Source organism: Nematolebias whitei, chromosome 6 (genome assembly GCF_014905685.2).
Source record: "Nematolebias whitei isolate Nwh7 chromosome 6, NemWhi1, whole genome shotgun sequence".
Taxonomy (NCBI): Eukaryota; Metazoa; Chordata; class Actinopteri; order Cyprinodontiformes; family Rivulidae; genus Nematolebias; species Nematolebias whitei.
The window spans coordinates 5,285,186-5,296,645 of record NC_056503.1 but is presented as its reverse complement, the minus strand read 5'-3'; the positions used below and the strand labels follow the sequence as shown (position 1 = coordinate 5,296,645).

The 11,460-nt window shown below is 44.6% G+C and overlaps 1 protein-coding gene across 1 annotated transcript in view; it reads right to left on the bottom strand.

Annotated features, from left to right (window-relative positions):
- Positions 1-11,460, bottom strand: part of LOC119411492 (endothelin-converting enzyme-like 1) — an 87,537-nt gene that overhangs the window by 21,972 nt on the left and 54,105 nt on the right. The window contains exons 7-9 of the mRNA XM_037678441.1: positions 9,021-9,119; positions 8,531-8,605; positions 1,420-1,523 (exon numbers count right to left, since the gene is read on the bottom strand). Of these exons, the coding sequence (XP_037534369.1) occupies positions 1,420-1,523; positions 8,531-8,605; positions 9,021-9,119 (278 nt within the window). The remainder of the gene's footprint in view (positions 1-1,419; positions 1,524-8,530; positions 8,606-9,020; positions 9,120-11,460) is intronic.

Sequence of the window (11,460 nt, the reverse complement as noted above, 5' to 3'; positions counted from 1 at the left end):
ATAAAGTAGATGCCATTTCCTGCATTCTGGTGTATTTTAATGTGTTGTTTAACATCTAGTTTTACCTACATAAGTAAACACTTGATTCATCAACTATTTTAGAGTTAATGGCACAACAAGAAGTAGTAGCTATGCTAGCGGCACGCAATACAGATGCTCTAGCTAAGATGCTACAGACGTAGCGCTCCTCTTTACACTACACAACCTAATAAACGCTTTGTACAAAATCATTTTAGTGTTAGCTTATCATAACAAACAAATAATAAACTTATGCAACCAGAAGTTGCAACATATGTCTACATTTAAAACAGTCAAAACAAAGCACAACTAGCTTTAGGCATTAACCTTTAATTTAACCATTAAGCATACAATGTAATTATGACAGAAAATGGAGGATTTACAACTGAACATGTGCTACTTCCTGTTTATCACTGTTGTATTCAGTTGATGGTAAATGGACTGTACTTATATATCACCTTTCTATCTTATCAAGACACTCAAAGCTCTTTACAACAATCTGTGCCTCATTGACCCATTCATACAGCTCTATACTAGATCTACACAAAGCTAATTGAACAAATCATTCTAAAGAGACCAATCAGAGTTTTTATCACATTCAAACACTGATGGGACACATATCAGAGGCTATGAGGGGTTCAGTGTCTTGCCCAGGGACACTTTGGCATGTGACTGCTGGTGGATTTGAACCCCCAACTCTTGCATTGGAGGACGACTTCTCTAACCACACAGCCACAGCTGATGAGGTTGGCCATAGGCCTTTATCCATCTTTTACATTTTTTCCAGACTCAGTTGAGGTTTTGTAAATTGAACAAACTGTATTCCACCCTCTAAACTCAGAGTAACACTGTCTGAATTACATGTTCTCCACTGACGACTTTTAACCATTTTTTTCTGATGATTTTTCACAAAATCCCTCTGACAGCAAAGCATTCATAATGCAAACCCCAGACAATGTTGTTGGAGGAAAAGGGGGTGGAGCTCCTGCAGGTAAGGGGCGTTTCACTTCGGGAGAAATTGAGATCACTGATTGGTCAGTTGCTGACAAGCCTGCTGGATTGATTGACAGGTGGTGTTGAAGATCTGAATTGTGCAAAAAATTCACAGATTTTACTGGACTGTTTAGGATTGTCATAATTTACTCCATGTTTATTTCAAAATTTTTAAATATTTTGGTGAGTTTAAGATTCGAGAACTGAGTTTTCTTACAAAATCCTATTGATGGTTTCTTAATTTTTCAGGAGAGTTGAGTTAAAATTTAGGGGTGCTTGAGCACCTCCAAAAAGAGGCTAACATTGCCACTGGTAACAACCCTGTTTAACTGTAACTGTAAGTATAGCATGTAATGTAAGATGAGACGGGTGTAGCTTGTGGGATATTTAAGGACATATGATGCTTACGCTGTCTTGTCTACTTCTTCATGTATTTTCTTGACAGACAGCTTGATGTTGAACTTGATACTGTTGAGGATATTCTTGAAGTAGGTCTTCTCGTTTACATCAAACTGGAAAACAACAAAGTGAATGTGATTATGTATAATTTTATTCATGTTAACAACCTGAAGTCATATAAGATAAAATGCTGGCTAGCGTGAAGTTTTCTCACACAAGTCCCATGCAATCCATGCACACGATCCCAGCAAGTTCTGAGTTTAAACATTCATGTGTTACATAAAGAAACAAAAATACTGAAATTAATTAATGTTTTACGTGATGAACAAAATAACATTTCTGGCTTTGTCAGACAAAATGCAATTTACATCACATCCCCATAACCCTCACATTTTGTCCTGTCAACCTCAGAGCCTCTCTTTTACACATCTTCCAAATTGAATATTATTATGGATTTGGTCAGCTGGTCCCTCAAAGCAATTGATAAAAATTTTTCCACCAGATGACAGGGTGCTGGAGAGCCCTCATGCCCTGAACAGACACATGCTGCTGGGTATGTCATTGATTCCTGGGGGCAGTGCAAGACGATGTGCTTATCTGTGCTGTCTGTGGAGGACGTAGAAGATGTGTACATCATTGGATTTATGATAACAGGGTTTCTGCTTAATGAATTGGCAGATACCTAGGATATCAACAAATTAGGAAGACATTGGCAGCAGTTTCGGTCATGGTAAAGCTGCCAGCCTTATGTGAAGGATTAATTTGTGCCTCGAGCTCTCAGATCATATGCTTAACGAGCTCAACCGCAAACTGGATGAGATTTCTGAGAATCGTAGGCCAATTGCGACTCCTGGAACTCGCCGACATGAAGGATTCAATCGAATACAGACCGGATGGAATATCCACAAATCTGGCTGTTTGGATTTGCCATTGAGCATAGCAGTAGAACTGAAGGCAGACAGAAATCAGAGTCTGGTGGCCCAAACAATTGTTGTTTATCTGAATTTGACCTCCATGCTGGCCTTGGCCAGGCCAACTTATCTCAAATTGCTCCTGGAGGATACGTAACCTATAAGATTCTGCCTGCCCCGCCCCCTCCCGAGGACATCTGTGGCCTTATCAGAATTGTGATGCTGATAGACACTGTACCATCTTATCAGAACTTTGGAACTTTCTGGAGTGTTTATGGACTACTCATCACCTTTGTTGACCTCTATGCATAAATGTATATGTCTTATGTCTATTTACTGTTTGTTGCTTTTTGTGCTGAGGTCATTTCAGATCTCCTCTTTCCTCATGTTGTTACTTTCTTTGTCTAAAACGGTGGTGCCGCTCAAGTGGCTGCAGCTTTAGTCTCCCCATATCCTGATGCATGCTCAATAATCCAGGTAGAAAAATCTAAAAAAGTTAAATCTGGTCCTCTGGACATTCAAAAAAACAAAACAAAGCAAAACAACAACAAAAAAAATGTAGAAACATTTCGTCTTTTCCCGGTCCGGGGGCCTTTCTGGGTGGAGTTTGCATGTTCTCTCCGTGCATGCGTGGGTTTTCTACAGGTACACCAGTTTCTTCCCACAGACCAAAAACATGCATGTTAGGCTGATTGGTAACTCTAAATTGTCCCTAGGTGTGAGTGAGAGAGTGAATGGTTGTTTGTTTCGTTTGTCTCTATGTGTCCCTGTGATGGACTTGAGACCTGTCCAGGGTTTCCCCCGCCCCTCACACAGTGATTGCTGGACATGGGCACTGGCGACCCCCGTGACCCAAAATGAAAGAAGTGGGTAAAAGATGATGGATGGATTTCAAGTGTATGGAAGTCACAGCTTTATAGTATTTGTTCATATTTACAGTTTTATGATTGTCTCTGTAATTAACTCAAGCTCAGTGATGAAGGACTTTAAGTCTTTGGCTGCTCTGTGTCTGATTTAAGGTCAATAAGATTGTGTCCCACCACTTTTAACAAAACACACCGACCTTATTACTGTGTAGATACTGATACACCTCAGAGCTTTTCAGGTTGTTCATCACTTCACCGTCAGAAGAACTGAGTCTGTGACGTAGCTAAATATGCTAGGAGATGTAGCTAAATATGCTAGTAGATGTAGCTAAATATGCTATTAGATGTAGCTAAATATGCTAGTAGATGTAGCTAAATATGCTTGTAGATGTAGCTAAACATGATAGTAGATGCAGCTAAGTATGCTAGTAGATGTAGCTAAATATGCTAGTAGATGTAACTAAATATGCTAGTAGATGTAGCTAAATATGCTAGGAGATGTAGCTAAATATGCTAGTAGATGTAGCTAAATATGCTAGTAGATGCAGCTAAATATGCTAGTAGATGTAATCTGCAGTCACTTCTTCAGCTCGTCCTCCGTCCCTCGTATGATTATATTGTCCTGTCTGAGCTCTGACAGGTGATATTCCATCCATCCATCCATCCATTTTCTTCCGCTTATCCGGGGTTGGGTCGCGGGGGTAGCAGCCTAAGTAGGGAGGCCCAGACTTCCCTCTCCCCAGCCACTTGGGCCAGCTCTTCCGGGGGAATCCCGAGGCGTTCCCAGGCCAGCCGAGAAACATAGTCCCTCCAGTGTGTCCTGGGTCTTCCTCTGGGCCTCCTTCCGGTGGGACGTGTCCGGAACACCTCACCAGGGAGGCGTCCAGAAGGCATCCTAAACAGATGCCCAAGCCACCTCAACTGGCTCCTCTCGACATGGAGAAGCAGAAGCTCTACTCCGAGTCCCTCCCGGAGGATCGAGCTTCTCACCCTGTCTCTAAGGGAGAGCCCAGACACCCTGCGGAGAAAACTCATTTCGGCCGCTTGTATCCGAGATCTCATTCTTTCGGTCACAACCCAAAGCTCGTGACCATAGATGAGGGTGGGAACGTAGATCGATCGGTAAATTGAGAGCTTCGCCTTTTGACTCAGCTCTCTCTTCACCACGACAGACCTGTACAGCGCCCGCTTCACTGCAGACGCTGCACCTATCCGCCTATCGATCTCATGCTCCATTTTTCCCTCATTCGTGAACAAGACCCCAAGATACTTGAACTCCTCCACTTGGGATAGGACCTCCTCCCTGACCCGGAGAGGGCACTCTACCCTTTTCCGGCTCAAGACCATGGCCTCGGATTTCGAGGAACTGATCTTCATCCCGGCCGCATCGCATTCGGCTGCGAACCGCTCCAGCGAAAGCTATAGATCACGATCTGATTAAGCCAATAAGACCACATCATCTGCAAAAAGCAGAGACGCAATCCTAAAGCCACCAAAATGGATCCCCTCAACACCTTGGCTGCGCCTAGAAATTCTGTCCATAAAAGTTATGAACAGAATCGGTGACAAAGGGCAACCTTGGCGGAGTCCAACTCTCATCGGGAACAAGCTCGACTTACTGCCGGCAATGCGGACCAGGCTCTGACACCGGTCATACAGGGACCTAACAGCCCGTATCAAAGGGCCCGGTACCCCATACTCCCAGAGTACCCCCCACAGGGTTACCCGAGGGATGCGGTCGAACACCTTCTCCAAGTCCACAAAGCACATGTAGGCCGGTTGGGCAAACTCCCACGCACCCTCCAGGACCCTGCTGAGAGTGTAGAGCTGGTCCAGTGTTCCACGGCCAGGACGAAAACCGCACTGTTCCTCCTGAATCCGAGGTTCGACTATCCGACGGATCCTCCTCTCCAGAACCCCCAAATAGACCTTACCAGGGAGGCTTAAGAGCGTGATTCCCCTGTAGTTGGAACACACTCTACGGTCCCCCTTTTTGAATAGGGGGACCACCACCCCGGTCTGCCAATCCAGGGGAACTTCCCCCGATGTCCACGCAATATTGCAGAGTCGCGTAAGCCAACACAACCTTACAACATCCAGAGCCTTAAGGAACTTTGGCCGGATCTCATCTACCCCGGGGCCCTGCCACCGAGGAGCTTTTTAAGCACCTCGGTGACCTCAGCACCAGAGATTGGAGGGCCCGACCCAGAGTCCCCAGGCTCCGCTTCCTCAGTAGAAGACGTGCCGGTGGGATTGAGGAGGTCTTCAAAGTATTCCGCCCACCGAGCCACAACATCCCGAGTTGAGGACAGCAGCACACCACTCCCACTATAAACAGTGTTGGTGGCGTACCGCTTTCCCCCCCTGAGACGCCGGATGGTGGACCAGAATCGTCTCGAAGCCGTGCGGAAGTCGTTCTCCATGGCCTCTCCGAACTCCTCCCATGCCCGAGTTTTTGCCTCAGCAACCACCCGAGCCGCATGTCGCTTGGACTGCCGGTACCCATCAGCTGCTTCCGGGGTCCCACAGGCCAAAAAGGCCCGATAGGACTCCTTCTTCAGCCTGACAGCATCCCTCACCGACGGTGTCCACCATCGGGTTCGAGGGTTGCCGCCGCGACAGGCACCGACAACCTTGCGGCCGCAGCTCTGGTAAGCCGCCTCAACAATAGAGGCATGAAACCTGGTCCACTCAGACTCAATGTCCCCCACCTCCCTCGGAACATGTTCAAAGTTCTCCCGGAGGTGGGAGTTGAAACTCTGTCTCACAGAAGACTCTGCCAGACGTTCCCAGCAAACCCTCACAATACGTTTGGGTCTGCCAGGTCTGACCGGCATCCTCCCCCACCATCGGAGCCAACTCACCACCAGGTAGTGATCAGTTGACAGCTCCGCCCCTTTCTTCACCCGAGTGTCCAAGACATGCGGCCGCAGATCAGATGAGACGATGACAAAGTCGATCATCGAACTGCGGCCTAGGGTGTCCTGGTGCCAAGAGCACATATGGACACCCTTATGCTTGAACAAGGTGTTCGTTATTGACAATCCATGACGAGCACAGAAGTCCAACAACAGAACACCACTCTGGTTCAGATCAGGGGGGCCGTTCCTCCCAACCACACCCCTCCAGGTCTCACTGTCATTGCCCACATGAGCATTGAAGTCCCCCAGCAGAACAAGGGAGTCCCCAGAAGGTGCACTTTCCAGTACCCCCTCCAAGGACTCCAGAAAGGGTGGATAATCTGAACTGCTGTTTGGTGCATAAGCACAAACGACAGTCAGAACCCGTCCCCCCACACGTAGGCGGAGGGAGGCCACCCTCTCATTCACCGGGGTGAACCCCAGTACACAGGCACCAAGTTGGGGGGCAATAAGTACGCTCACGCCTGCTCGGCGCCTCTCACCAGGGGCAACTCCAGAGTGGAAGAGTGTCCAGCCCCTCTCAAGGAAACTGGTTCCAGAGCCCGAGCCATGCGTAGAGGTGAGTCCGACTATTTCTAGCCGGAACCTCTCAGCCTCACACACCAGCTCAGGCTCCTTCCCCACCAGTGAGGTGACATTCCATGTCCCAATAGCCAGCTTCTGTAGCCGAGGATCAGACTGCCAGGGTCACCGCCCTCGGCCACCACCCATCCCACATTGCACCCGACCCCTTTGGCCCCTCCCACAGGTGGTGAGCCCATGGGAAGGGGGACCCACGTCTCCTCTCCGGGCTGTGCCCGGCCGAGCTCCATGGGTAAAAGCCATGATGTTCCCACATGTTTAAATTAAACCCACAATGCTCAGAGAAACTACATTAGCTCGTACTGTCTGCACATGAACAAACACCAGTTCTGGTCTGTGCTGGAAGTCGCACTCATAATGCACGCAAGGCAGCATGGGGGCTAGGAATAAGGTGGATAGGTTTAGTAAAGTATTGCATGAATCAGTGGACTGATTTTAATGAAACTCTCAGAAAATGATGAATGAACGAACATCTACAAGAAATAAACTTTTGGAGTCAACACCATTGAAGATCCCACAGGCCACAGCAAACCAATGTTAGCAGTAATAAGTATAGCTACACCTTAACAGCCAATATGACAAATATTGAGTTAATATCAAGTGGGGTAGTAGTTGAGACTGATCCCCAGCACTTATTCTGATTGTTACACATTGTGCAATATTGTTTCTCTTTAGCAAAATATTTCATGAACCACTGGACAAATTTTAGGGAAACACTCAAAGAAATATCTATTAGATGCACATCCACAAAAGATTATTTAACACAATCCTATTTGGTTGCAACACCTAATCAGCCTCAGTCAACACAAACATATTTATAGCTTAGTCATTTTTACAGATAACCAAATATTGATATTGACAATGAGATATTGAGCTAAAGTTTGACATGGTAGTAGTTGATAGCCATGCTCAGCACATACTCTGAGTGTGACATATTTTGGAAGCTATTGTGATATTGCACACGTTTGTGCATAATGTCACTTACAAGGTATAAAGAAAAGAACTATAACTCTGTCCTCTCTCATCATAACATTATCTTGGTCTAAAACTCCAGCTAGAACAGTGAGCTTTTCAGCACACCTTTGTTATCTTAAATTTGAGTCCAAATTTCAGAGTTTTTAAAGTCTGAATATAGAGCAAACAGTCTATCTCCATTCATGTTTATCATGATCTGACCAAAACGTGTTACAACCCAAAGTGCAGGAAGATGTGGAGACTCCGATAAAATAAGTAAAAGGTTTATTATTGAATAAACAAAGCAAAATGCTGCCAGGGCAGCTACAGTAACTTACTTTAAAGGAGGACATGAAGGGGAGACAGATCACAAAGTCTTAGACAGGACAATCCAGAGACAAAGACATAACACCAAGGGGCTGAATATATACAGATGCTGACAAGTGGAAATGACAGACACCTGCGGTGATTAGAATCGGACACAGGTGCGTCAGCGCTGGAACACGGAGGAGAAACACTGAGGGGTGACTGGTAAACTTGAGGGAAACGCAACATGCAGGACCAGATCCCAGAAACCCTACAATGTTCATGGCTATCTACAGAATTAGGAGACTCTTGAACGTATATTTCTTGACACAAGCCTGATTTTCTTTACATTTGGAGGATGGATAAACAAACTTGGGGAAAACGGTACACTTCTTTATATAAAAGATTTCATCATCAAAATGTAAATTACAGTGATTTTTTTCTAAGTCTGATTCAAAGGCTGCATGTTTTAGCCTGATGACGAGTCCTCGGGATTCTTGGAAGAATGACTGATGTGTGGGTACTTGTGTGTAGTAATAATGACTGCGTGGCTCCGATGATAAAGAGGTTCATGACTCACCCCATATTCTTGATCAATGAGCTCAGGTTTGAGCAAGAAGTCTGGGTATCCTGTCATTACCATCATGTACTTGAGCTGGAACAAGAGGAGAAGAAAATGGTGTCACAACAAAACCTCACATCTACTAGTAGTAACTAAAAACCCACACAAGCATACTTGGATTTGGACCCACACTCACACATTCATAAGCTAATCAAGCCAACCCAATGTAATAGGATTACAGCAAAGCTTTTTATATTCTGAATGGGCCCTAAAAGGATTATCATTTTGGATTGTAAAAGTATTAGAAATATCTTGCAGTGCAGATCCTAAATCAGCACCACAGAGAAATCCGGATTAGGCAATCTTCATCTTTCAAAGTCAAGCCCTTGACGTGTCACACTGCTATCTCCCCCAAAGTATTACAAAGAATTTAAATCCTTTTCAAATAGTAATCGGATCTGGCATGAAGTCATGTTCGTGATCCTAAGGCTCAGTTTAGGCTCTCAACCTTTGCTCTGGCAGCCTCTTTGGTGGTCTCATCCATCCAGTCCAACTCCTGCAGCCGAAGATCTAAGGAATGCTTTATGTCCTCCACCAGCTCCTGTACCTGACGGGAGAGAACATCAAACAGCAAAAAGTCTTTAAGGCCACTGAAATGTGTTGAAGGATATTATAACAGTTTTTGAAGTTATTAGCAGGAATAATGCCAAGCGGATGTGATCAGTCAGTCTTTCAGTTTGTCCGTTCAATGTGAAACTTAAGGAAGTACAAAAAAAGAGAGGCCTTGTAGCTACAGGCTTCTAATGTCCAACCTTCAAACAGCAACTTAGGAATAAAGATGTTGTTTTAAATTCTGCCTCTGAAGGTAGCATCTCACTGGGCTGCGACTGTTTGACTAGTTAATGACTCAAAGTTGTGAGAAAACAGGAACATTTTTCTGTTGCAGTCTCCCTGAATTCTGTTTGCAACCAAGAGGGGGGAAGTCTGAGCTTGTCATCACTGTATGTTCCCATACAATGATGAAATCAGTTCTGTGCATTTAACCCATCACACCTGAGATACACCCAGGTGGAGCAGTGGACAGCTATGTATGCACGCAGGGAGCAATTAGGGATTAGGTGTCTTGCTCAGAGACACCACGGCATGTGGGAATGGCTCGGAGTCGAACCACAACTTTCTGGTTCCAAGTCGGTTGCCCTGCCTCTACTCTATCTCGGCCCCCAACCAAGCAACCATTGACGTGTGCAGCAGCATTTGTAGTGGCCAAATTTAGTAAATAATGTACCGTTATTGTGTGCATGACTTGCAGAACTGGATTCCAATGATTTGTGCACATAACTTTGTTGCCGACTTCCACCCACGTCATACCCGCCTTGGTTAGGTTTTACCCACCATGACACCTTGACATATATGATTGTGTACACTGAAGTACACTTTTAAAATGAATATAGGAAGATTATGACCAGTTTTAAAGTGAATATTTACCAAAGGTGTGGTTTTTAGATCAGGACATTAGCCTCATATGTTCTGTCAGAGGGGTGCTCACATGCAGCAGTCAAGATACAGCGTTAATGCAGTCGAGTTGGGTTTGAGATGCCTGTTGGGTAAAAGTTTGTCACACACAATTTTGCACATGTTCAAAATTCAAGCAACCAGGCAGCAAGTCTCTGACTTACACAAAGAAATGTAGACCCCCCTGAATGATTCAAGGAATATTAAAGACTTTCCTGCAAATAGTTGCAAAACAGTCACCAGAAGTTGCAGCCCAGTGAGATAATACCTTCAGTGACTAAACAACATGCTTTCCATATGTGGAAGAAGAAAACAAACAGAAAACTTTGCCTGATGCTTTGCGACTTTTGCAAGGTTCTCAACTTCCTCTGCAGAGGTGAGTGGTTTAAGTTTTGAACATGCTCAAATCATGTCTTGCTGCAACTTTTCTTTTAAATCATGTGCATTTAAAAACCCATCTGAGATTTGATAGAGGAGGGCTATGCTGTATTGTATTGTCACACCTGCAAGGGAGCTTTGCTTGGACAGAAAAAATGTCCAGGTTGAAAAAGGACACTGATGCTGACTAATAATAATTAAAAAATCTGGTCAAAAACAGTCTCGGTTCATTTCAAAATTTTATTCCCGCAAGTTAAATCATAAATGTGAAGACAGCTGCTGATGTAGGCGGAGGTGGGCAACAAAAATATTGTTCGTAGCCAAGGATTCAGTTTTGAGAGACGTGCATATGAAAACAAGCTGTGATTTTGAAATACGCCTGCTCATAACGCAGCCACATGGCTTGTTGGCCACTTGGTCACAGTCCCTTGACGCTCAGTGAGACTGCTGCTGAAAAGTCACAAATTTTCTTGGAATCTTTCTGCAATTTGTGCACTGTTTTCAGAGATTGTTTCCACCAACACTTCTCTCAACAGTTGCACTTCAATGAGTTACCACCATAAGCAGCGACACTGATTCAGTGAAAGTCAAACGCCTCCTGAGCTACAGCACACCACCATTGTTTAAGAAGCGATGCTACCTCAGAGGTCAAGTTTAAAAGTACAGGCTGAACAACAGGAAACAACCATCACTTCCTGTTGGAAGCATCAATACCACTGAGGTTGTAGTTTCAAAACACTTTAAGATACTTTTGTTTACAACCTGCTCCTATATACATTTGATAAAAATCTTCCATCTCTAGTATTATTCAGAAAATTAGCGTGGACTTATTTAGATGTAAATAGATGTAAATATGAGGAACTGTACACAGAAAGTAAAAATAATTTACAGCGTTTACACTGTCGTACGTAGTTTGCGTTATGTCCTGTTGCATGCTCAATAATCCAGGTAGATGAATCTAACAATTTTACGTCAGGTCCTCTGGATGGATTCTTTATGTTGAAACTTTTCATCTTTTAGCCAAAAGGCTTCTTCAGTCTGAGGAGCTGCAGTAAACT